Source organism: Myxine glutinosa, chromosome 1 (genome assembly GCF_964187855.1).
Source record: "Myxine glutinosa chromosome 1, kmMyxGlut1.1, whole genome shotgun sequence".
NCBI lineage: Eukaryota > Metazoa > Chordata > Myxini > Myxiniformes > Myxinidae > Myxine > Myxine glutinosa.
Window position 1 is genome coordinate 14,594,161 of NC_136261.1, and position 26,365 is coordinate 14,620,525.

At 46.1% G+C, this 26,365-nt stretch overlaps 1 protein-coding gene across 1 annotated transcript in view; it reads left to right on the forward strand.

Annotated features, from left to right (window-relative positions):
- Positions 1-2,490: 2,490 nt before the first annotated feature.
- Positions 2,491-26,365, forward strand: part of LOC137419139 (uncharacterized) — a 71,362-nt gene continuing 47,487 nt past the window's right edge. The window contains exons 1-2 of the mRNA XM_068105315.2: positions 2,491-2,617; positions 19,333-19,386. Of these exons, the coding sequence (XP_067961416.2) occupies positions 2,554-2,617; positions 19,333-19,386 (118 nt within the window). The 5' untranslated portion in view covers positions 2,491-2,553. The remainder of the gene's footprint in view (positions 2,618-19,332; positions 19,387-26,365) is intronic.

A 26,365-nucleotide genomic window follows, 5' to 3' on the forward strand; every position in this document is an offset into this window, starting at 1 on the left:
TTCCTTGATTGTTTCTACCACCCTCGATCGTTTTGTCCCTCCTCTCCTTCCTTTTGCTCCTCGTTCATTTCACCCCTTGTTCGTTTTGCCCCACCTCGTTCGTTTCGCCCCTCCTCGTTCGTTTCGCCCCTCCTCGATAGTTTCACCCCTCCTCGATCGTTTCGCCCCTCCTCAATCGTTTCGCCCCTCCTCAATCGTTTCGCCCCTCTATCGTTTCGCCCCTCCGTGTTCGTTTCGCCCCTCCGCGTTCGTTTTGCCCCTCCGCGTTCGTTTTGCCCCACCTCGTTCGTTTCGCCCCTCCTCGTTCGTTTCGCCCCTCCTCGATAGTTTCGCCCCTCCTCGATAGTTTCGCCCCTCCTCGAACGTTTCGCCCCGCTTCGATCGTTTCGCCCCTCCGCGTTCGTTTCGCCCCTCCGCGTTCGTTTCGCCCCTCCTCGTCCGTTTTGCCCCTCCTCGTCCGTTTCGCCCCTCCTCGTTCGTTCTGCCCCTCCTCGATCGTTTCGCCCCTCCTCGATCGTTTCGCCCCTCCTCGATCGTTTCGCCCCTCCTCGATCGTTTCGCCCCTCCTCTATCGTTTCGCCCCTCCTCTATCGTTTCGCCCCTCCTCTATCGTTTCGCCCCTCCTCGTTCGTTTCGCCCCTGCTCGATCGTTTCGCCTCTCCTCGTCCGTTTCGCCCAGCCTCGATCGTTTCGCCCCTCCTCGATCGTTCCGCCCCTCCTCGATTGTTCCGCCCTCCTCGATCGTTCCGCCCCTCCTCGTTCGTTTCGCCCCTCCTCGATCGTTTCGGCCCCCCTCGATCGTTTCGCCCCTCCTCTATCGTTTCGCCCCTCCTCTATCGTTTCGCCCCTCCTCTATCATTTCACCCCTCCTCGATCGTTTCGCCCCTCCTCGATCGTTTCGCCCCTCCTCGATCGTTTGGCCCTTCCTCGAACGTTTCGCCCCTCCTCGTCCGTTTCGCCCCTGCTCGATCGTTTCGCCCCTCCTAGTCCGTTTCGCCCCTGCTCGGTTGTTTCGCCCCTCCTCGATCGTTTCGCCCCGCCTCGATCGTTTCGCCCCTCCTCGATCGTTTGGCCCTTCCTCGATCGTTTTGCCCCTCCTCGATCGTTTTGCCCCTCCTCGATCGTTTCGCCCCTCCTCGATCGTTTCGCCCCTCCGCGTTCGTTTCGCCCCTCCGCGTTCGTTTCGCCCCTCCGCGTTCGTTTCGCCCCACCTCGTTCGTTTCGCCCCTCCTCGTTCATTTCGCCCCTCCTCGATAGTTTCGCCCCTCCTCGATAGTTTCGCCCCTCCTCGATAGTTTCGCCCCGCTTCGATCGTTTCGCCCCGCTTTGATCGTTTCACCCCTCCTCTATCGTTTCGCCCCTCCGCGTTCGTTCGCCCCTCCGCATTCGTTTCACCCCTCCGCGTTCGTTTCGCCCCTCCGCGTTCGTTTCGCCCCACCTCGTTCGTTTCGCCCCTCCTCGTTCATTTCACCCCTCCTCGATAGTTTCGCCCCTCCTCGATCGTTTCGCCCCGCTTCGATCGTTTCGCCCCGCTTCGATCGTTTCACCCCTCCTCGATCGTTTCGGTCCCCCTCGTTCGTTTCGCCCCTCCTCGTTCGTTTCGCCCCTCCTCGATCGTTTCGCCCCTCCTCGTTCGTTTCGTCCCTCCTCGATAGTTTCGCCCCTCCTCGATCGTTTCGCCCCGCTTCGATCGTTTCGCCCCTCCTCGATAGTTTTGGTCCCCCTCGTTCGTTTCGCCCCTTCTCGACCCTCGTTCGTTTCGCCCTTCCGCGTTCGTTTCGCCCCTCCTCGTTCGTTTCGCCCCTCCGCGTTCGTTTCGCCCCTCCTCGTTCGTTTCGCCCCTCCTCGATAGTTTCGCCCCTCCTCGATAGTTTCGCCCCTCCTCGATCGTTTCGCCCCTCCTCAATCGTTTCGGTCCCCCTCGTTCGTTTCGCCCCTCCTCGTTCGTTTCGCCTCTCCTCGTTCGTTTTTCACACTCACACTACAGATGATCCTTCCCTCCTCACCTCGTAAGCCTCTCGTTCGTTTTGCCCCTCCTCTATCTGAACGTAAGCTCATTGTCGGTATTTCAGCAGATTTCTGTCATATTTGCGTACATAATAAATAGATGCCTTCACCGAGTGTCAGCGGTGTTATTTCTGAGGTCAATAGTTTAAGCGAAACGTTTTCTCGGTATTGTTCTTGTTTCTTGAATCGCTGCTGGTTGCATCGTTATCTGAAAGCGCGGTTTATTTTCTGTGCCGCTGATGCAGTGCCCCTGTTACCTGTAATCTGGTACTCATTTTACCCAACCCGGAAAGACGACAGACTAAGTCAACCCATCTGGTGTTATTACAACCACAGGACAGGTGCTCCAAGTCAACACACTAACATCTTAAACGATCCATTTTAACGTAAACAGAACACCAGACGAGGAATTGTGGGTAAAAAGTGAAAAATCCTGTTTCGTTTTTGATCGTGACGAATCTGGTTCCGCGAAACCCCGAATATGTGTTGATCGTGTCCGGCGGTTTTTTATCAGGTGGTTTTCGATCGAAATCCTCATCGAGAGAGATGGAGGTTGCAGCAGGTGAACCCGATACCTGTGGACTGCAAAACGTACCTTCCGATTATTCAGGTAAGAGAACAAGTTCAAAAACCCTGTTGTTTTACTCACGTGTTAAAATGTTGGGTTAACGTGACGCGTCCTTCGTTCAAGGACCAATGAGATTACAATCTACCTTTGTGTTCGGATCGACCTCATCAGGTACCTCACCTCACAAGGTGATGTTTTATGGTGTAAATCAGTGTACCGACCTTCTCTGTGGAAAACATGATTGGGGAATCATGTACTGTTCGTAATGTCTACAGAACAGGTGAACGTTACAGGTAGCTGAACTGAAAAGTCGGCTCTGGAATGGAGGGTTATCGAGAACTGTAGATCAAGGAATAATAACAGGATCAATCGGTTTGGATCAGACGAGACACCAAACTTCTTTTTCTGCACAACGATTTAACAAAACAAGGCAAAGATGGCGGCAACAACGACGCTCACACGAGGCTCAAGCAAGAAGCAGAAAGCCCCCCTGATCCCTTTCCGGTGTAAATAAATGATAAGAAAAAGGTAACAATCACAGTCTCGCACTACAACGACATGGCATCAACAGATTGTATGAAAACATTTCTGAACACAGCAGCAAAAACGTTCACGAATGTAAATAAAGCAGCAAAGACTTACAAACAGCCATCCCCAAATTTGTGAAGTAAATTTGTGCAATGATGAAAGTCTTTCAGTCCATGCACACCTCATCCGTTATCTTTAAACTTTGACAGCCGGATCAATTTAGCGAGGGGTCAGTTCTTGTCAGTTTCGAATTCTTGTGTTCTTGAAATTTAAGTTCTCGAATTTAACAGTTCTTGTCACGAACTTGAACTCTGGCAGTTGAAGCACGGCCATCTAGGCCCAAAAAGGTCTCCATGACCTTACCAACTGGGCACGAGGCAGCTGGGAATCGACGATCAGCACCACATCGTCCGTGGTCAACTCCATTCTCATTCTTGACACTTCTGACAAAGCTGGACACTTGGGAGGTAATAATTAATAAAGTTGGACCAAAAATGATTGGCAAGAATATGCAAGGATCTGCTGTGACCCCAGCGGTGGTGCCGAGGAGCTCCGTGGCAGGACATACCACTTAAATTAGTGATGCATCATGGTGTCCCATCAGTAGCACAATGGGCATAACAGGAACAATATCAGCAATGTCTCACGACACATAACCCAAAGGCTTGGAGTGGAGGATGCTCTCGACCTCATTGTGGACTGTACGCAACACAGGCTCCGTCACATTATGGGTTCCATGTACAACCAATAGGCTGTTCTTCACCGACATGATTTCTCACCCCCATACTCCACCAAAATGTGGTGCATTGGTTGGGATTAAGGAAAAGCGGACTTGCCGGTCGGCGAGATATTGGGCGAGAACAGGTTTGAGGGCAGAGAAGATTTGTCGAAGTTCCGCATCTCCCCCTATGAAGTTGGTGCCTCCACCCAAAAATATATCATGAGGTTTCTCCCTGCAGGCAATGAAGCGACGGACGGACATTACGAAGGCATCAGCATCGACGGCCATCCAGGAGATTCAGATATACACTGTGGTGAGGTGAGGGACTTGAAGATTATACTCCAGTGTTTCTTTGTTCTTCCAATTTTATGGTGAAAGAACCGAAGCAATCCACTGCAGTGGGGTAGAAGGCAGACTTGTGTCGCCGTAACCAAGCAGGTGGTGGATCAGCCATCCTTGGCACCTCTGGGTTGGTGCGCCACATTCGGCACTCACGGCATTGATGTTGGCAACGACTTATAGCCTCTCGACCACGCAGAAGCCAGTATTTTTATTTATTTTTTTGTATACAAGATCGAGGATCGTGAAAAAGCTAACATTAATCACACAAAAAGTCAAACCGACACACAAAACACAAAATAAGGGGAGCGGTAGACAAGATGGGGAGAGAGGGCGAAGGACACAAACACAACACCTGAGAGCAGGACATCGAGAGAACTGTGGGAGGGAGAGGGCTTGGGGGGAGGTGGGAGAGGAATAAAACATATGGGCACTGCAAGGACTTCCAGGAAAGAAGTTGGAATTTAAAAAAAGTGTATCTGGGGTGAAAATTAGCGGGGGTAGAAAAGATCAAGGTTTTGGATGGGGGAAGATAAGAGATGGTGGTGAACAGCTGTTTTAAAGACCTGGAGGGAGGAGTGGGATTGAAGGGAGTGGGGGAGTTTGTTCCAGAGGTGGGAGAAAAGGGGAATGAAAGAGTGAAGGTGAACAGAGAGCCTTGATTTTGGCAGTTTAAACATAAGCGGGTTGCTGGCAGATCTTGTGCGACCTGTAGATATATTTAGGGGACAGAGCACAGAGAGAGCTGGGGTGGGGGGGGGTGGGGGGGCAACGCCGGAGAGGAGTCGGTAGAAGACAGAAAGACCACCAACCTGCCTGCGGTGAGTGAGTGAAAGGCCCTCGGAATTAGCTTCATCGCAGGAGATTCCAATGATTCTGAAAGCTTTGGTTTCAACAGCATGAAGCGGGGCTAGGTGTGAGGCAGGAGCACCGGCCCAGAGGGGGGAACAGTATTCCATTGAGCTGCGGATGAAAGCCTTGTATGTGGTGAGGAGCTCAAGTTTGCTAAGGAAGGACTTCGCACGACAGAGGATGCCCAGATGGCGACTGGCTTTGGAGGCCAGCTTGGAAATGTGGTTTTCCCAAGAAATATCATGGCAGATAGTGAGACCCAAAAGCTTGAGCGACAGAACTTCTTGGAGAGGATTGTTGAGAAAGTGGATGGGAGGGTTTTCCAGTCGGTATTTTTGGAGAGATATAGTGAGAGTGAGATATTTGTCAGGATTGAAAGACATGTTCCACTTGTTTGACCAGTCTGTGATTTTGTCTAGGTCTGCAGAGAGTGAGGAGGCCGCAGACTGCCAATCTGAAGGAAGAGCAATGGAGCGGCAGAGAGTGGAGTCATCAGCAAATAGATAGAGAGGATTTTCCAGAGAGTCGGAGAGATTATTGATGAAGACCAGAAAAAGCACAGGGCCCAGAGCACTGCCTTGGGGAACGCCAGCTTGAACAGGAAGGTGGAGATGAGAGAAATGCATTCAGGGCCACACATTGCAGACTTCCTCTGGTCGTAGTCAAGCCATGCAAGGAGATTTCCATGAATACCATAGGAGGAGAGTTTGGTGAGCAGAGCTGGGTGCCAGACCGTATCGAAGGCACCTGATATGTCCAGGGAGACATCTCTGATTTCCTGTTTGGCATTGAGGACCTCCATCCATTGTTGAGACAGCAGAAGCAACATGTCCAGATTAGAATGACCTGGTCTGAATCCAAATTGATGATAGGAGATCAAGCCATTGGAGAAGAGGGAGGATTTGATATCTGAAGCAATGATGGATTCCATGACTTTGCTGATAATTGGGAGCAGGCTGATTGGTCTATAGTTGCAAGGATCTGTTTTTGCACCTTTTTGTGTAAAGCGGTAATGCTTGCTGATTTCCAAGATGCTGGCAGATGACCTTGAGCAAAAGAGAGGGTGAAAAGAACAGAGAGAGGTTGAGATAGAGCGGCAGAGCAGGATTTCAGGACCCGTGGGCTGTTGCCGTCTGGTCCAGTTGCAGAATCAGAGCCGCGATTTGACAAAAACTTCTCCACCTTATCAGGAGAGAAGGACACAGTGTCCAGGAGCAGTTTGGTTCGACTGGGTAAGGTGGGAACAGAGAGAAATGGGTTTGGGACGCAAGATTTTGAGGCAAACACAGAGTTGAGGCATTCGGCTTTGTCACGTGCGGTCTCAACTGTGTAGCCATTTGAGGTAGGAGAGGGGATGGAGGGGGAACAAACACCAGAAACGGACTTGACCAGACGCCACCAGGATTTGGAGGAAGGAGACAGGTTTGAGAGTTCATTCTTGAGGGTGGAGAGATAGTGCTTCGTGGCACTCCTGAGGGTAGGCACACACTTGTTCCGAGCTTGGTGGAAGGAACTGAGATTGCCTTCAGTTGGATTTGCCTTCCAAGAGGCAAACACAAGTTGTTTCAGGGCGACTGCCTCACCACAAGACTCAGTGTACCATGGACGGGAGGAAGGGTAAAACAACTGAAGACGAGATGGGATAAATCTGTGCATGAGAGAGAGCAGTTTGCTTTGGAAGAATTCCCAGGAAGAATTTATGTCAGAGGCAGTGGAGATGGGAGACCAGTCCAGATGATTGATGGCTGCTTGCAGACCGTGCCAGTCAGCCTGAGTGAAATGCCAGACTGGTCGGCGCTGAGGAGGCTCTTTGAGAATGGTCAGAGATGTCCAATTTAACAAGCACATGATCAGAAGAACCGATTCGAGCAGAAGAAGAGCAGCAGACATTTGCAGGGAAGTTTTTCATAACCAAGTCAAGAAGAGAACATACTCCATTGACTGAGATCCGGGTCCATAAATTGACAGATTGTGTCAGTCCCAATGAGTCGCAGAAGTCCTTTGCTGAGGTGCCATGGCTGGTGAGAGAGGAACTCACACCCAGCCAGCTGGCATGATGACAGTTGAAGTCACCACATATGAGGAAGAGAGAGTTTGGATGAGTTCATAGAAGTTGGTCCATGTTGTCAGACAGCGAAATGTAAACAGAGTCATCACTGTTTGGAGGACGGTACAGAACACATATGAACAAAAGGTGGGAGCGGAGAGGAAGCCGTAGCCAGAGGTACTCCTGGGGGTGGGGTGGAGAGAGGGCAGTGCAAGGAGAGTGAGGAAGAGAGTTTTTGATAAAGATAGCAACCCCACCACCAGGACGAGGCTCAGGTCTATCATACTGGAGGAGGGAGTAACCAGGAAGAGATATTAAGGAATCAGAGACATCTTGAAGGAGGAAAGTTTCTGTTAAGCAGATCAAGCCTGGATTGTCAGAAGCAACCTGAATGGAAAGATCAATCAGGTTTAAGCGAAGGCCTCGGATGTTTGAGGTGCATACCGTTAATGAACAGAGACGAGGAGCATTGGGTGTAGGACAGGGGAGGGGAGGTGTACGGTCAGATGAAGGATGAGAGGGAGAGGTCGGGAGCGCAATTGATAGTGTGTCAGAGATTACAGAAGGCACAAGAAAGGGAACGTTTTTTTTTTTTTTGTTTTTTTTTTTGTCTACTGAATCGAGGCTCGTGAAAGAGCTAACATTTATTTCACAAACAAATCAAACAGACAAACAAAATATATAAAAAGAGGGAGCGGTCGACAAGATGGGGAGAGAAGGAGAAACACACAAACACAACATTGCAGAGCAGGGACATCGGGAGATGTGTGGGAGGGAGAGAGCTTGGCGGGAGGAGGCGTGGGAAGGGGGGGGGGGGGGGGGTGGGAGAAGTATAAAACACAAGGACACCAAGAACTTCCAGGACAGAAGTTGGTATTTCAAAAAAGTGGATTTGGGTTGAAATTAGTGGGGGTAGAAAAGATCAAGGTTTTGGATGGGGGAAGATAAGAGATGGTGGTGAACAGCTGTTTTAAAGATCTGGAGGGAGGAGTGGGATTGAAGAGAGTGAGGGAGTTTGTTCCAGAGGTGGGAGAAAAGAGGAATGAAGGAGTGAAGGTGAGCAGAGAGTCTTGATTTTGGCAGTTTAACCATAAGAGGGTTGCAGGCAGATCTTGTGCGACCTGTAGGAATATTTGGGGGACAGAGCCCAGAGAGAGCTGGGGGGGGGAGGGGGGTGCAAGGCCAGAGAGGAGTCGGTAGAAGACGGAAAGACTACCAACCTGCCTGCGGTGAGTGAGTGAAAGGCCCTTGGAGTTAGCTTCATCGCGGGAGATTCCAATGATTCTGAACGCTTTTTTCACATGCGGAGTCAGCCGTGTAGCCATTTGAGGTGAGGGAGGGGATGGAGGGCGAACAAACACCAGAAACAGATTTGATCAGACGCCACCAGGATTTGGAAGAGGGAGACAGATAAGAGAGTTCGGTCTTGAGAACGGAGAGATATTGTTTCCTGGCTCTCCTGAGGGTGGACACACACTTGTTTCGGGCTTTGTGAAAGGAAATGAGATTTCCTTCTGTTGGATTTGCTTTCCAGGAGACGAAGGCAAGTTGTTTCTGGGCAACAGCCTCACCACAAGATTCCGTGTGCCATGGATGGGAGGAAGGGTAAAACAACTGAAGACGAGATGGGATAAATCTGTGCATGAGAGAGAGCAATTTACTTTGGAAGAATTCCCAGGATGAGTTGATGTCAGAGGTGGTAGAGATGGGAGACCAGTCCAGATTATTGATGGCTGCTTGAAGGCCGTGCCAGTTGGCCTGAGTGAAATGCCAGACTCGTCGACGCCGAGGAGGCTCTCTGAAAATGGTCAGAGAGATGTCCACTTTAACAAGTACATGATCCGATGAGCCGATTGGAGCAGAAGAAGAGCAGCAGACATTTTCATGGAAGTTAGTCATAACCAAGTCCAGAAGAGAAGATGCTCTGTTGACTGAGATCCGGGTCGGGAAATTGACAGATTGTGTCAGTCCCAGTGAGTCGCAGAAGTCCTTTGCTGAGGAGCAATGGCTGGTGAGAGAGGTACCCACACCCAGCTAACTGGCATGGTGACAATTGAAATCACCCCATATGAGGAAGAGAGAGTTGGGATGAGTAGATAGAAGTTGGTCCATATTATCAGACAGCGAGATGTAGATGGAGTCATCACTGTTTGTACAACACACATAGGAACAAAAGGTGGGAGCGAAGGGGAAGCCGTAGCCAAAGGTATTCCTGGGGGTGAGGTGGAGAGAGGGCAGTGCAGGGCGAGTGAGGAAGAGAGTTTTTTTTATAAAGATAGCAACCCCACCTCCAGGAAGAGGCTCAGGTCTATCATACCGGAGGAGGGAGTAACCTGGGAGAGATGCCAAGGAATCAGAGACATCATGAAGGAGGAAAGTTTCTGTTAAGCAGATCACGTCTGGTTTGTCAGAAGCAACCTGTCTGGAGAGATCAGTCAAGTTTGAGCGAAGGCCCCGGATGTTTGAGGTCCATACCGTTAATGAAGAGGAAGGGGGAGCATCGGATACAGAACAGGGGGGGGGGGGGTGAGGGGTAGGGTAAGATGTGGAAGAGGAGGAAGAGGTAGGGAGAGCTGTTGAAGGTGTGTCAGAGATTTCAGAATAGCTTGGAGAAAGGGAAGAATGGGGCGGACAAAAGGTTTGATGGTGTTTGGGTGAGGCACAGTGAGGTGTTTTTTGAGGAGGGGGAAGAGCAAGGCAGAAGGCTGGGGGAGATGAAGGTGAAAGTTGAAAGGGGGAAGAAGCGGGGAGGACGCTTTGAGGAGGTGGGGTGAGAGGGGAGTCTCGGAGGGGAGGAGCGAGGGAGAGTCTCGGAGGGGAGGGGTGTGGGGGTAGTTTACGATGGAAGGGGCAAGGGGGGAGATTTGAAAGGGATGGGTGATGGGGAAGGTTTGGAGGGGAGGGGCAAGGGGGAAGATTTGAAAGAGATGGGTGATGGGGAAGATTTGGAGGGGAGGGGCAAGGGGGTAGATTTGGAGGGCAGGGGTGATGGGGAAGTTTTGGAGGGGAGGGGTGATGGGGAAGTTTTGGAGGGGAGGGGTAAGATTGGATTTTAGAAAGTGTATGATTAATGGGAAACAAACATTTATTGCAAAATGAGTTTCTTGTGACCTTCGAGTCAAAAATACGTTTGAGGACGCTGAAGGAGGGGTGGAGTGCAGGAGAGTTTCGGGATTGTAGAAAAGAGGAACTGTAAGAGATGGAATTTTTTTTTGGTATGAATAGATTTGGTGAGCAAGTCGAAAGCATCCTTTTATAGAAGAAGAGGATAAAGGTGTTATAATATACGACAGAATACAGTTCTTCAGGGAAAAGTTTAAACATTTTTAAATTGAGCAGTGAAAACTATCTGGGGAAATGGAAAATGGAAGTGGGGATGAAACACGTGATCGAAGAACGAACGAACAGTAAGAACAACGAATAAATGAATAAGAACAACGAATAAGAACAGAGAAGGAAATATATATATATATTTTTGAGTTGAGATTTTAAACAAGGAAGTATGGGGTGAAAGGCTGGGACAAAAACAGAGAACGAAAGTAATTGCAGCACAATGGACGGACCACTGAGAGAAAAACAAAGCCTCAAGGTCGGACACGGTAGCCTACTAGGCCTCAAAATACGCGACACGAATTAACCGACGATTTTGTATACATGTATGAAAAATTAACACCGATAATTTTACTAAAGACACACTATCGGTACACACACCAAAAGATAGATACAGTTTCGACAAAAACACAATTGTGAAAAATTACTTAACTTCGAAAGCGTGAGCGCATGGACAGCTTCGAAAAGACGTGACCTCGCCGACCCCATCCTCGCCGCGGATGAGGAGGACGAAAAGTTTGATGGTGATGGGATGAGGCACAGTGAGGGGGGGTAGAGGAAAGTAGAAGGTTGGGGGAGGTGGAGGTATGAGATAGAAGGGAGACGAAGTGGGAAGAAGGCAGCTTTGAGGAGGAGGGGGGAGGGGGGAGAATTGGAGGGGGATGGTAGGGGGTGAGATTTGAAGGGAAGGGGTTGGGGGTGAGGGGTGAGTTTAGGGGGGGGGGGCAAGGTGGGAGATTTGGAGGGGAGGGCGGGTCAAGGGGGGAGTTTCGAAAGTGGATGATTAATGAAAGACGAACATTTATAACAAATTGGGTTTATCGTGATTTTCAAGTTCGCGATCCGTTTAAGAACGATGGAGGAGGGGTGGAATGAATGAGAATTTCGAGCATGTAGTGAGAAAGAATTATAAGAGATTGAATTTTTTTTTGAAGTGGAATGAGTTGAAGAGGGAATTGAAAGGAGCCTTTTTAAATAGAAAGAAAAACAGCGTGTTGTAATATACCACTGAATAAAATACTGCAGGGGAAAGTTTAAACATATTTAAACAAAACCGTGAAGAACAGTCTTATATTCACAAAAATACCAATGGGGAGAGGGAGCTTAGAGGGACAACCATGAGGCACGAGAACAGGGCAAAAGGTGGAAGGCAAGGAGATAATGGGGGCGGGGCGAGACAGCGCACGGGGACAGAAGCACACGATGAGACATGTGGAGAAAGGGAAATAAATGTTTGTTTTTTTTGTTTTTTTGGGGGGGGTTGGGGGGGGATTAAAACGTTAGACAAAGAGTAGATGTTCGGGGAAGTTCGGGGGAGAAGGGAAACATCTAAGAGCCAAACAAAAACAGCGAAGGAAGAAACTTAAGTGAACAAACTTCGACGGGAGACCGGGGAAGCCTAAGGCAAGGCCGCACATGCCGGGTGAACAGAAACGATTAATGTATGAAAGATTAACACCGAGAATCCTCCTCGGGACACACGATAGGTTCACACACCGAAAGATAAATATAGTTTCGACAAAATACAATTGTGAACAATGACAACTTCAAAAACGTGGAGAACGTGTACAGCTTCGAAAATCTGTGACGTCGCCCACAAGATCTCGCGAGTTTGCTCCAAACTTGCGGAGCAATTTTTTGCGACGCAATTCAGGGAGAATTCGCTCTGGACCACAGTGAAGCAGTTGGGCATCATATTCTCGAATGAGGAGCTTGGTTACTTGATGATGAGGATCCAAAACAAAAGGATGCACAACACCTTGTTCAAGGATATCCACCTGTTGTAGTCTTCCTCCGACTCTGATGAGATCAGTCGACCTCAGAGGGTAAATCCTTTCCCGTGGCAAGTGTCTGGAAAACTATCGTGCCGTGAGCGTTGAAACAGAATATTCTCTTTCTCCCCACACTGGTGAGTGCTTAAGGTAGGACAGTCTTTATTTGAGGCCACCCGGTTGAGACACTGCTGTGCAGCCGCAACCAGGTCATTCCAAGTTTTGTTCTGTGAAGGGACGGGTAAGGCCTGTATGTCCACCGACATTGCTCCCCAAAAGGTTGACTTCCAGAATTCAGTCTGCCGGAGTCTCCACATTTTTCATTTGGTCTGGTGATGAAGGCATGACGGCAGCAAACAAGCAATGTTTCCGAATTGCCCTTTGTTGCAGGACACAGGCTGGTCCTTGTAGCGACCAGCCCAGGTTGGTAGAAACTGCCACTGGAGCACCCTTCAGGCCAAAGTACATTGGTTGCCTTGGTAATATGAGGTGCGGTAATCTGACCTGATTAATATTGTTTGTTGAGCCTTGTTAATCAGAGGGAGTGGTATCCCAGCTAGGTGGAGGTACCGTCTCTGAAGAGAAGCCACGAGTAGGATCATTATGCTGACTAACCCCCAAAAATTGCAAGAAAACGTTTTATGGTGTTTTCCTGTAGTATTTGATCCAGAGAACAACATATCAAAAGTAGGCCGAAATTGGCTCATCAGAAAGGGTCCAAATTTGACGTCAAACAAGATGGCCAACATCGGACCAAAATGTCCAATATATACGCATATCTTTTGAAACAAGCAGTTCTAATTCACTTTGAAAAGTTAAAATTAACCATAAAACGTATTACCTTGGATGTCTTGCAGTTGACAGGAGTGTCCCAATGACGCCATGATGCGATTCGTTGCGTCATGAATGATGTCATGTCATGACGTAATTACGTGTAATCTGATGAAAAATTCATGTGTACCACAGCGTTTTCCCCATAGATGGTCTCTCGGATATCTTTGAGTCCACTTCCCTCCATCAATGTCCCAATAGCACCCAACATGTTCATTAATGTATGGAAGCTGCTGAGTAACCAGACAACATCTTTTACTGGGCTACTGTCTTCAACATCGATCACAATTTCAGAAGCTTTCCAAAAGAGTGGTTGGTCGAAAGTGACTACAGGCGAAATGTTGTACTTTGACGCAAGATTGCATATGAATTCAAGAGTCGACAGGATACATGTCTTGTCTCCAGGGTACATATCAATCATTGGCAGGAACAGCACAGATGATTGTCCTGGGTGTCCACGCTTACTGTTCAGTGTGTTCATCATTCCTTGTCAATTTGGGAGCTGTACATGAAATCTGAAGGACAGCTCCCAAAGCAGATCAATTCTGTGGACTTCTTCATTCAGCGGAGGTAGGGGTTGGAATTTGATGCTGCAGCAGACGTTCTTTGAAAAATGGTAATCTTTGATTGGAATTTTGGTATCATTCCTGATGTTAAGTTCACACAGTTTTTGCCAAAGAATTGTGTTGTTGACTTGAGTGCCAGGGGTTGCAGCTGCTATCATTCCCATTCCATGGAATGTACCCTTCCCATTGAGAGTCACAATGTTATGGTCAACATTATCTGCGGCGAATAAAAGCATCATATCACTTATGGTTGTTTGACCACCGAAAATATCCGGAGCAACAGAAGACGCAGCATTTTCTTCAAACCTTTGAACTTCTGAATAGGAGGCACAATAACCCATGGCAGAAAGACTGTCTCTCAAGAATCTAGAGCGGAAGTGGTGGTGCATTTGTACTGCAAGTCCTAGCTGTAACGGGGCTATAACTGTCCTTGGGCGAACTGCCTGAATAATTGACTGTCCTATACTTGCTTCTTTCCTCTGAGTGTCCTTTCCGACCAGAAGTTGCTGAAGCATGTAATGCAAGCTACGGGGAACATACTCAAGAGCTGACTCAAGTTTCAGATCTGTGGCTTTGGGATACTCACTCCTAATAGGTGTAATGATGGTCTTGATATCGCTTTTGATGAGCTTCGCTGCAGTTTCTGTTATTGCTTTCTTCTGGGCTTCCTCGTCATCCTTGTTTGGCATCTTAAAGTAGTCCCGTAGAATTTTGCTTGTCTTTTCTCGAAAAGTCACGATATCATGTAGCCCCTCACCCTCAGCCACAAATATAGAATCTCCATAGTGTGTTAGTAATTTGGACTTAAGATACTGATTTCCATATGCACTAGAATCACTATCACGTAAATATCCTTTCATCTTATTGGAAAGCTCTGTAATTGTCAGTTGTTCTTCATCGTTGTCCTCAAAATAGGTACACACCCTTAAAAAAGCTTGGTCATGATCATTGTTGGTTGGCCGCCCAAATTTCCTCTTCTTATTGCTGCCTGATCCTAATCTATGCTGCGTGAGAATATCACGTAATGTGCAAAAATGTACGTCACAAGAATGATGGTACACACAGTCTGCTGCATGAAGGTCTCCACCAAAGTATTCAACACGCCCCCGGACTGTAAATGTCCAATCATCATTTCGTGATTTACAATTCAAAAGTATCTTGTCCACAAAGGTGCTTGTTCTAACAAAGCGATAATCATCGTAATCAGCACTGGTCTTGTTAATCACAACTTTGCTCCCACAGAATAAGCAGTCTGTTTGCTATCAAAAGGGCCTGTAGACACACGTGCACTTCTTTTTACAGCTGGAGTGGAATCTAATTTAGCTTTCTTATATATCTCTCAATGTCTTTTTTGTTTGTGTAATTCAAGCGACAGGTCTTGTGTACCTTCGTTCCGTCAGCTACGTTGATGATGTCACCTCTCTCGGCGATTGCATTGTTGATTCTGGTAGCTCCTTTTTTAGTAATTACAACGCTGTCCTCACTTCCTGCTGCTATCTCCCCATTGCACAAGACCAGGTTTCTTGATTTACATTCATTTTCAGGACCTGAAACAGAGTATAAGCTTTGTTTTGACTGGGATTCTCTATATGTGTACTGTACAATCAATAACAACACATGTATATCAAGTCTTTTTAACTGTAGTTGTTACTGGGTATTAGTCATCCTTCACCTGGCAATGGCCTCTTATACACACAGTTATACATGTATACACATGTCTCAAGAAAGCTCATGGCATGCATGGCCACCAGTGTTAACGAAGTTAAACAGTAGGATGGTCTGATAGAAAAAAAAGTTGCCTTTAAAAAGTTTGTTTTTTCTTACCTGTGTAATCTTTATTAGTTGAGACACATTTTGTCATTTTCTGTATTGCAATAAAACACTTTGATTACGTAAAATTTGGAAAAATCTGAATCTGATTGGAATATTTTGTCTTAATATTCTGAAGAAGAGATGTTTGTAGATGGCAGCACTACACTTGTGGGTTGGCTGCCTAACCAGGAAAAACCATGTTAATGCACTCACCTACCTTTTGTTCTTTGGCATGACTGGGGTTCCCTTTATAAAATGTAATGGCTAAAATGTCAGTAATACCATCTAAAATATTCTTCCACTAAAATTTGCCACAAAAACCTTAAATTATGGAAAGCTACGTCATGACGTCATTATGACGTCTTGACGCAATGAATGACGTCATGACATCATTGGGACACTTGTCAACTGCAAGACGTCCAAGGTAATAAGTTTTATGGTTAATCTTTACTTTAAAAGTGGTTTAGAACGGCTTGTTTCAAAAGATATGTGTATATGAAATGAATGAATGATCGGTTTAAGGCCATTTTTCCCCGCCAGAGTGGGGGTTGGCCTTGCAGGCCCCATGACCTCATGGGGCCCTGTTTGAGGCAATGTTTTTATGGCCGGATGCCCTTCCTGACGCCAACCATTAGTTGCCTCTTACGATGCGCAGGGATACGATGTACCTATTCTAAACCGGGGTACACACCGTGATCATTCATCCCAGCAAGCTGGTACTCAATTTGCCGAACTCGGAAGGATGACAGGCTGAGTCAACCACCCTGGTGTTAATTCAGCCATCGATCGGGATTCGAACTCAGGATCCTAGGATCCCAAGCTAGCGCCCTAACCGCTAAGCCAACACCAGGCTTATGCGTATCTATTGAACATTTTGGTCTGATGACGGCCATATTGTTTGACGTCAAATTTGGACCTTTTCTGATGAGCCAATTTCGGCCTACTTTTGATATGTTGTTCTCTGGACCAAATACTACAGGAAAACACCATAAAACGTTTTCTTGCAATTTTTTTGGGGTCAGCCCATTTATTTCATATTTTGACCCGACTACACTGGGTAAGAATACTAATCAGCACAGCATTGTGGCAGTGAATGCTGCATCTATCGCGTACCTTTGGTTCGGGTTCTCGACCGATGATATTTCAAGCTTGACAGAAGCACCAGTACATTGCACCGCATCCTCCTGTACTGTCTTGAGCAGTAATGTTTCAGGTTTACCCACTAAGTTCAGCTGCTCCATTGTTGAATTCAAAAGCATGGTCCTTTCAGAATCATCAAAGATGGCATACGTCTCTATGGATCCTTGTCAACGTACACTGCAGGTTGTGAGCCAGAATTCGAGCTGTACTGGTTTGGGGAGCGCACTGATGAGCATGCTTCCGCTCCAGTCCAGATTGCCTCACTCCATCCTCCACCACCTCAAAGGAGGGCAGGCCATCCTCCTCTACATACGCATCTTCTTTCTCTTCCCCATCTCATGTCCTGCATCTAATTGTGCCAGTCTGTGTCTTTTGGATTAGGACAGTGTTGCTGGATCTCTGTGCTGCATCATGTGGGATAGTTAGATGCAACTCTTTGCAAGTAATGCACGGCTTCCTCAATACACAGCGATCAGCTATGTGTGTCTGTCTGCACCTCCAGCAACAGTCTATTTCCCTCATCCACTTGATATGGTCTCTGAAAAGCTTCCAGAATTCTGCACATGAACCGAGGTAATGGTCACTGGTGTTAACGTGAGGATAATGAGGGTTGTGCTTCGTTGTTGAAGAAACATTACTTGACGGCTGTGTCCTTGCGCCAGCCATTGGCGAGTCGGAGTTGTAAAACACATACATGTGTGATTGTTTCTCCTTGAAAGATGAAGAACACTGTTCCTTTCTCTCTGATCCCTGGCCCTCACATTTGTGGAAGACAGCAGCTTGGTTCGCTATACGTATAGCTCGGAACTTCCCCAGCAGTTAACCTGCCAGATGGTGAAAAGTGTAGGTCTGATTATAATCTACATTCAAGAGTCCTAAGATAATGCAGTGCTCGACAAATCCATCACGATAACTTTGTGGCCATTTGCTAATTAGCCCGTCTACATGTGAGCCACATCGTCATTGAAATCCATGTTCACCCTTGAGAGATTGCAACATACCCACAAGGGAGTGCACTGCAAGGGGAAAGTCTTCAAAGGCCTCTGCATCTCCAGTCCTCACTGCTGCCATGTTCATGATAGTGCCACTTTCACTCTGTACGAGTTGCCTCGGCTGTCCATACTTGTCCTGCAGGGCTCGTATGTGTGATTACTCATTAGGGTATCCAATTACAGCTTGAGAAGGGCAAAATCACTTTCTCTGCCACTCTGAAAATAAGGCAAACTCTTATTCGGTACCGCACAGTATTAAGCTCTTAGCAAGTCTATGATGTTGGATGTGGCAGGCGTCGTGGATGGATAAGCTGGATGCCCGTGTGGTGAAGTCAAAGGTGGCAGGTGCGGTGCCTGAGGACATGTTAACATGTTGGGATTAAAATTTGAAGGTTGGAATGGAGCAGTTGTAGTGGATGAATATGCCAGGGCATGTCCACCTGTTGACATCCCTGTAGCCATCTCATGGGTCCCAGGTTTGATCAGACTCCATCAAAACACGTAGTTTGATGCGTCTTCTTCACATTCTCATTGGGTGATGTATTGTCATTCATGATTAATTGAGGAGTGGGTTGTAGGAGTGGGTTGTATTCAGTGATTCATTCAGTGATTCAGTATTGAGGAGTGGGTTGTATTCAGTGATATATATTGCCTGCCCTGGCTGCAGTAGCGGTAGCTGCACTGGCAACAGTTTGTTTGGTTGATCTGATGCAGAAAATGATGATTCGCCACTGTGCAGAATTGCATGCTGGGCGGTGACGGTTGGTCACCTGGATGAAGAGGTTGGCGACTCATCTCCGACATACAAGAATGACACGATCATCAGTGCTTCCTGCAGTTCCTGTTCAGCCTTCCTCAGACATCTCTGTCTTGCGAGACAGACGGTCAAGGCTTCGCGTTACATCACAGACTGGCGCCTGATCTTTTGAACCTGAATGACTTCATCCTGTAGCCAGATCTGTTCTTTTGCGGGACAGATCGAAGTGAAACTTCATACATATGATCGATGAGCCATTGGGAGAATAGTTTTAATTTTGTTTTCGTATGCATCTTTACAAATGCAATTTTGCCGAAATGTGCTCAAAAATGGTCGAGAAATATCCTAATAATTACCTTCGCAAAAGCGGAAGGTTATGTTTTGATCGCTGTGTATTTATTTGTATGTCTGTGTGTGTGTGTGTATGTTATTCGCATAACTCAAAAAGTATTCAACCGAATTGCATGAAATTTGGTGGGATGATTGGTTATTATACGGGACACATTTGATTAGATTTTGGGAGCAATCGGGTCAAAGGTCAAGGTCAAGGTCACGAAAAGGTCAAAATCGTATTTTTGTTGTTCTGTTCCCTACACTCCCATGCCAAGTACAGAACAGTAGCTGCGGCGAAGGTATGCGCTCTACCGAGTGCCCGTTCTAGTTAATCAATAAAACAATGGATGATAGCAATGCAGGTGACATAATCTGGTGTGCATATGGATATCTGGGCCATAATAATAGAGTGTTCAGTTCATGATGGTATTTTTGCTCAGAATGATCGCACGAGGTGAGACTGTGTGCTCTACCGAGTGCCGTTCCTGTTTGTCCACGTTTTCCTCTATTTTTTGATTCAGCGCTGCCATTGGCGTGTCCGCCCCTCCTTCTACTGGTTCTTTTGTTCTGTTACGCCCTCGCTCTTTCACAAGCCTTGAATTTGTGTGCAACATCAAAATACAATTGGAGAAGGAAGAGGGAATTGTTTAATATAGTAATGAATGTCTGCTTTTACAGCTTTGGATTTTGGTTGCACACAAACGTTATTATTAGTCTCTAATAAGATGTGTTTGCAGATCTTCACATTATAAAGGTTGAACCTGAAGCATTGGACGCTTTGGATCAAAAAGGTGATGAGAGTTTTGCACTCTTCAAATATATTTTGTCGCTTATTGTTTTGTGAATCACTTTGTGGAGATTTCATGGTATTGTTGAATTGATTCAGTTGCATTCCTACTCAAGGCTGTGCTTTTTCCATTACATTTTTTTGGGGAGATGGAGTGGGAATATTTGGTAGTTGGGTTGAGTGGGAGAGGGAAGGAGAGCAAGCAGTTTGCATGGCAAATTGCACTTCAGAAGTTTGCTTCAAGTAGCATTGGGAGAGCTCGTGAGTGAGTTGTTGTGCTGCACTATTTTAAAATTTTATATATTGTGATGGAAATTATTTAAGGGGGGAGAGATCAATGGATTCGTTATTTAGACAGTTATCTGCTAATTAATGTTTCCATTCGCAATCTCAAAATAACCACAATTAGCCATCAGGAATAATTGTGTGGAATGTAGACAGTCCCTCGTATTCGTTCCAGCCCTCGATATTTTCTTTATCAGATGTACTTTTCCATTTCCTCTCCATTTCCCTGACCACTGAGGCTAATCAAGCAGTGGTGTGGCATCACACATCAAGCCAATAAAAATCTGTTCACTGGACATGCACCTCTAGTTGGAGTTTGAAACCAGTCAGAGACACATCATGAGTTGCCGATGGGGACCATTCAAAAAAGTCTTGAGTATAAGAGGTAGAGCTGTCAGAGGTATGTCACGAGTTGGAGATCAGTCAGACGTGCTTTGCAGATTGGAATTTGAGACGAGAGCTGCAGTCGATGTTCATCAGCAGTTGGAGGATCGGATCTAGAGAGGCAAGTCACCTGCATCGGAGCTGCAGCAGGTGCCAGTTCGAATCACGTTGTGGCCTCGAAGATTGGAGCCATACTTCAAGCTGTGCTGGTTTGGGGAGCGCACTGACGAGCATGCTTCCTCTCCAGTCCAGATTGCCTCACTCCATCCTCCACCACCTCAAAAGAGGAAAGGCCACCCTCCTCCACATCCTCATCTTCTTTCTCTTCCCCATCTCATGGCCTGCGTCTAACTGTGCCAGTCGATGTCTTTCGGATTAGTTTTAGGATAGGCATGAGAAGGTTTTCACTAAATGTAAGCAGTTACTGTCGGGCTCATTGTTGCTGTGTTTTCATTTTTATTGATTTGATTTGATTTGATTCTTATATTGATTCTTATTCTGGGCTTTATTGCCCCCACACCCATATGATATATTAGGAAGGAAGTTAATTTTTTTTATGTTTGTTTGTGCATTTGTACCCTGCAGGAACCAGTACAACCAAACGTTTCATGGCTTCCTCTTTCATCCAGAGGAAAGTTGAGGGCAATGTTTGGGAAAAAAAAATGTCCCCAGATAAAATCAGATAATTTCCCTTCACGCCTTTATCGAGTCTTGTGCTTATACACTCCCTGAGTTTTTTTCCCTGGCAGCGATATAGTAATTTGTATTGTAAAGATCATATGTTGAGTTTGAAGTGATTTGTTGTCAACAACACAAATTTAATTATCACCAGTACACCCGTTCCCTGCACGAGCGGCAGGGGGTCACATTATTTTCGTTATTATTAGTCCCCTACCGGTGTACACCAGAGGGGACTATAGGTTTGCACGCCATCCCTCCGTCCGTCAGTCCGTCACGCAAAGAACAGTTTTCCGGACTTTTTTTCTAAACGCTTAACGCAAATGATTTCAAACTTGGCACATGGTTTCCTCATGATTACAGATCGAGTTCAAACTTCACGACGTTTCGATCATTTTTGACAAAGTTATGGCACTTTGAACTTTGGGAATTCTGATAATTCTGATGCTCCTTAACTCGGTGCCATTTTAAGTTTTAATTTCCTTTCAAAATGATTTTCTCTGCAATAATTGGACCGATTGAGATCAAATTTTCACCACAGGAGGGACTCGGTCTGTACAATAGAATATTTTAATGGTAATTATGATGTCACAGGTCACGTGGTTCGGCCGCCATATTGTTTTTCGTGAAAACACGAAAACCCCTTTTTCTCTGCAACGGCTGAACAGATCGAGGCCAAACTTTGCAGGCAGAATCGCAATCCATGACGAACAAAAAAGTCAGCGAGCATGATGTCATGCGTGACATGGTTTCAGAGTTATGACGTTTTTAAGGGTGAACCTTGAAAACCGAGCTCCTCAGTCATTTTTTATCCAATCGAGGGGGAAACTTCACAGATCTGTTCAGCGTGTCAATCTACTAAAAGGTCCTTTTGGAATTTCCGATAGGGCACATGGTTTGGCAGATATCGTTAATTAAAAGAAAATATTTTTAAAAATGGATATCTCTTGTTTATTCGAGAGTTCTCCTCAAGCCGCACCGTGCGCTCTCACCCTCGTCTCGCGAACGTCAATAGCGCGACAGTGCGCGTTTTCCGGAGGGCGGAGCCAAGCCGAGCAACATATATATATATATACACATCGATCATTGATCGTGAACTGGAAAATATAATAAATTACTGATATTTAGCAACTCGAAAGGTTCTTTATCAACAACTTGTTTTCTTGTGCTTCTGCTGACCTGTCTGCAAGGTGTACAAATCGAAGTCCCGAGTGCGAATCACAGGTGAGCCCGTCCTGAGGTAATTAGCGATTGGGGACGATTCAGAACCTGTTGTAAAATAACCCTTGGTAATTTCCCCAACAGTTTTCTGGATGACCGACTGCCGGTAGGGCACATGTATTGCAGCGCAATACTCAGAATGCTTGTTATTGCTAATTATTAGTATTGTCGTGTCACCGGTGATTAAGATCACCGGTGACAGACAGACAGACGACTTGATCTTTAACTCCATGGCGTGTTGCTGAAATTGGCGGTCAGTTTGTCACGTGCGGATGGAAGGAAACGAAGCTTTTACCTGACAAAACACACAGGTTTATTCCCGAACCCAAAAAACATGCAAACACCACAATAAATTGATAATCAAACGATTTAATAACAAAATAAAGCAAAACAAAATAAATGTTGAGGGATAATTAATCCTACTTAGAGGGACCCTCTATGCTGACTCAAAAACAGACAAGGGGACAGATAATAAAATAAAATTTCCTTAGCCGACACTCAGCTCTGGTCCCAAATGGCTTTCTGGAGGTTGGTGGTCATCAAAACTTGTGAGGTTGGTCAATGAAAGGACTGCGCGTCGAAGCACCCCAAAATGGCAGTGGTCAGTCACATGAGCGCACTGAGCCGTGAAGCGTCAGCCAAAAACGTCGCCCTCTCAATTCCTGGCCAGCGAGCACAATGCTACCCCCAGCTTCCCCGAAGAGCACCGCAGCTGCCAAAACCTCCTCACTTTGACTTGTAAAACCGCACTAAAAAGCTCAAACAGTTCTCCTTACAGGCGCACACCAAGGACAAGGTTTCTCACCAACTCCCCCGAGCTCTTTCTCGAAGCTTCTTTTTCGGATGTCACCCCGACCAATCACAAAGCACTTTCAAATCACCCCGTGTCTGCTCGACCAATCATGAACTTTGGGGGCGTGGCCTGCCGGTGCTGCTCTTTTGTAGGTGGGACTCGGTGCGATCGGCAATGTTCGGGCTATGTCGGAATGCAGTGGACAGTTGTTGCGGTTTCATGGAGGCTTTGCATGGCTGGCCTGGTTGTAGATTTAAAACGTAGAGAAAGGCCACAGATGGCATATCATGTACTGGGGAAAACTAAATTTAATCCATAGTTAACACAGCTTCACCCCTCATGTGAATTAACATAAACAATCTTAAGCTACATTTTCCACACTTTAATACATCGAGATGTCTCCTACGCGTCCACTGTCCATGCTATAACTTTACAATCCTATCTTTTCTATGTCATTCCATATCCGATCAGATCATTCCGATCATTGAAAATATATCACCTGGTGTTGGCCGAATTGTTAGGGCGGCGGGCTTGGGATCCAAAGGTCCTGAGTTTGAATTCCATTGAATTAACGCCAGGTGGGGTTGACTCAGCCTGTTTATCCTTCCGAGGTCGGCAAACGGAGTACCATACAGTCACATGAAAAAGTAAGTACACCCTATGTAAAGTTTTGACTTTTTCAACATATTTCAACATACAGCTATTTGATCTTCATTTCGACAATATTGACAGATAAAGGTGATATAATATAACAAATATCATGAAACATTCACATTTTGTAGTCCATTGTATAATTTAAATCAACATAAATGCAAATTTCACATGTGGAAAAAGTAAGTACATTATCGCTACTTCAAATACCTAAAATTTGAATCAGGTGCGCACCAGCTCAGGTGCAAATGATTAGAACATCGTTAGAGAGGATCTTGGAGGAACCTGTCTTATTTAAACCTCAGACATTTCGTTTGGTTTGCTCTTTGTTGTTGAAGTGTGCGGCGTCACCATGCCTAGATAAAAAGAGCTCTCTGAGGCCTTCAGAAAGAAGGTTATAGATGCCTACGAGTCTGGGAAGGGATTTAAAAAGATCTCCAAACAATTCGAAATCAATTATTTGACTGTCCGGAAGATCATCTACAAGTGGAGAAGATTCCAAACAACTGCCAACTTGTTCAGGCCAGGCCGCGCCAGCAAGTTCAGCCTGAGAGCAGACCGCAAGATGCTGAAAGAAGTCTCTAAGAACCCCAGAATGTCATCACGGAACCTACAGGTAGCGCTTGCCACTGTTGATGTCAAAGTGCACGAGTCTACCATTAGAAAGAGGCTGCACAAATTTGATCTACATGGGAGGTGTGCCAGGAGGAAACCTTTGCTGTCCAGAAAGAACATCAGGGCAAGACTAAAGTTTGCCAATGAACACCGAGGCAAAGACCAGCACTTCTGGAACAATGTGCTCTGGACAGATGAGTCAAAGGTAGAGCTATTTGGCCACAGTACCAGAAGACATGTTTGGCGAAAACCAAAGACGGCATTTGACCACAAGAACCTGATACCAACTGTAAAGCATGGTGGTGGAAATATTATGGTTTGGGGCAGCTTTGCTGCATCAGGGCCTGGGCAGCTCACCATCATATAATCCACTATGAATTCTTCATTGTATCAGAGGGTGCTTGAGGATAATGTGAGGCCATCTGTCGGAAAGTTGAAGCTCAACCAAAGGTGGACCTTGCAACATGACAATGACCCTAAACATACCAGTAAATCCACCAAGAAATGGCTGAAAAGAAAGAAATGGAGGGTGCTGGAATGGCCAAGTCAAAGCCCGGATGTAAATCCCATCGAGATGTTGTGGGGGGATTTGAAACGAGCTGTGCATGCAAGAAACCCCTCAAACATCGCACAGCTGAAAGAATTCTGCATGGAGGAGTGGGCAAAAAATTCTCCCAGTCGATGTCAGAGACTGATAGACAGTTATAAGAAACAACTACTTGAGGTTGTTTCTGCCAAAGGGGGCAATACCACCTATTAGAGTCAAGGGTGTACTTACTTTTTCCACATGCGAAATTTGCATTTATGTTGATTTAAATTATACAATGGACTACAAAATGTAAATGTTTCATGATATTTGTTATATTATATCACCTTTATCTATCAATATTGTTGAAATGAAGATCAAATAGCTGTATGTTGAAATATGTTGAAAAACTCAAAATTTTACATGGGGTGTACTTACTTTTTCACATGACTGTATAACTAACTGGTTATAGAGAGGCATTGCGTCAGGGGCAGATGCGCACACAGAAAAATGATGCAAACAGCAGCCGGGTGGCTGCACATGAACCACCCATTGAAAAGATCAGACCGTGCCTCACCATTTGAACTTCCCGATAATAAAATTTACTTCCGTGAGGGTGTCCGGGAGAGGGTGGCAATATCGCAAGTCAAAATAACCACTTGGGGAATGGGAATATTGTTTCTTCATATCAATAATATTATGATATTATCATAAATGTTGTTATTAATTTTGTAATGAGAAGCAACTTTGGAAAAAGGCCACAAAAACGCCACAGAAGCGGCAAGAAGGGTCATGTTATTAATCTTTGTGGTGTATATAGACTACAGTAGATCATCGATCAGGTGCGCTCATCGACGTAATAAGCATGGCTTGATGCACGGATTCCTCCAAATTTCTGTCAAATTAGTGTTAAACAGCATTAGCGACTGTTGATAAAGGTAATCAAACATGTTTGTGATTTATAATCTTTTCACTTCCAGTCAAGGCCGTTTCTGCCAGGAACACGGCAGGATAAGCTCTTTATAAACATTAACACGGCATTTAGCCAATGAGAAAACACTTATTGAGAAGGTGGGATATTATTCAACCAACCACCTTTCGAGGCCATTTTCCCCACAGAGCAGGGGTTGGCCAGGGGAGCAGGGATTGGCAGGGGTTCCGGGCACTGTGGTCCCCTTTTTGAAGCGATGGTTAATGGCCGGATGCCCTTCCTGCAACCAACCCTGTTAGTCGCCTCTTGCGACACACATGGAATTACCAGTGAACTGGTACTCATTTTGCCGACCTCGGAAGGATGACAGGCTGAGTCAACCCCCCTGGTGTTAATTCAGCGATCGACCGGGATTCCAACCCGCCACCCTAACCACTAAGCCAACACCAGGCTTCTGTGGGTTGTTATTTGTTTTAATATTATTTTTCTAATAACATTAATATTATGCTATTATCATAATTTTTGTTATTAAAAGCATTCTTGGCAAAACGCCATGATAAAGCTAACTTAACACTAAAGATGGTAGAGCGGCGCATAGCGGCACAAGATTGCTCACCCTGACACGACCACGTATGATTCGGTGTTGTACGCAATGGAGTGAAACATCCGCAATTTAATTAGTGTGTGTGCTAATGGGCCTAACTACTCTACGTGTCTGTGTGCGTTGCCATATGGGACAATGGATGGATCACAGGTCTCACGACCAAGGGAATTGGCATAATCCTTACTCTATTTAACACAAGGCCATCCTCGTATGACCACAAAGACATACTTAATCCGACATCCGGGCCAGACAGGTCCCTGCTTATGTACATTGAGATGGTTCTCCTTCTTCCTCA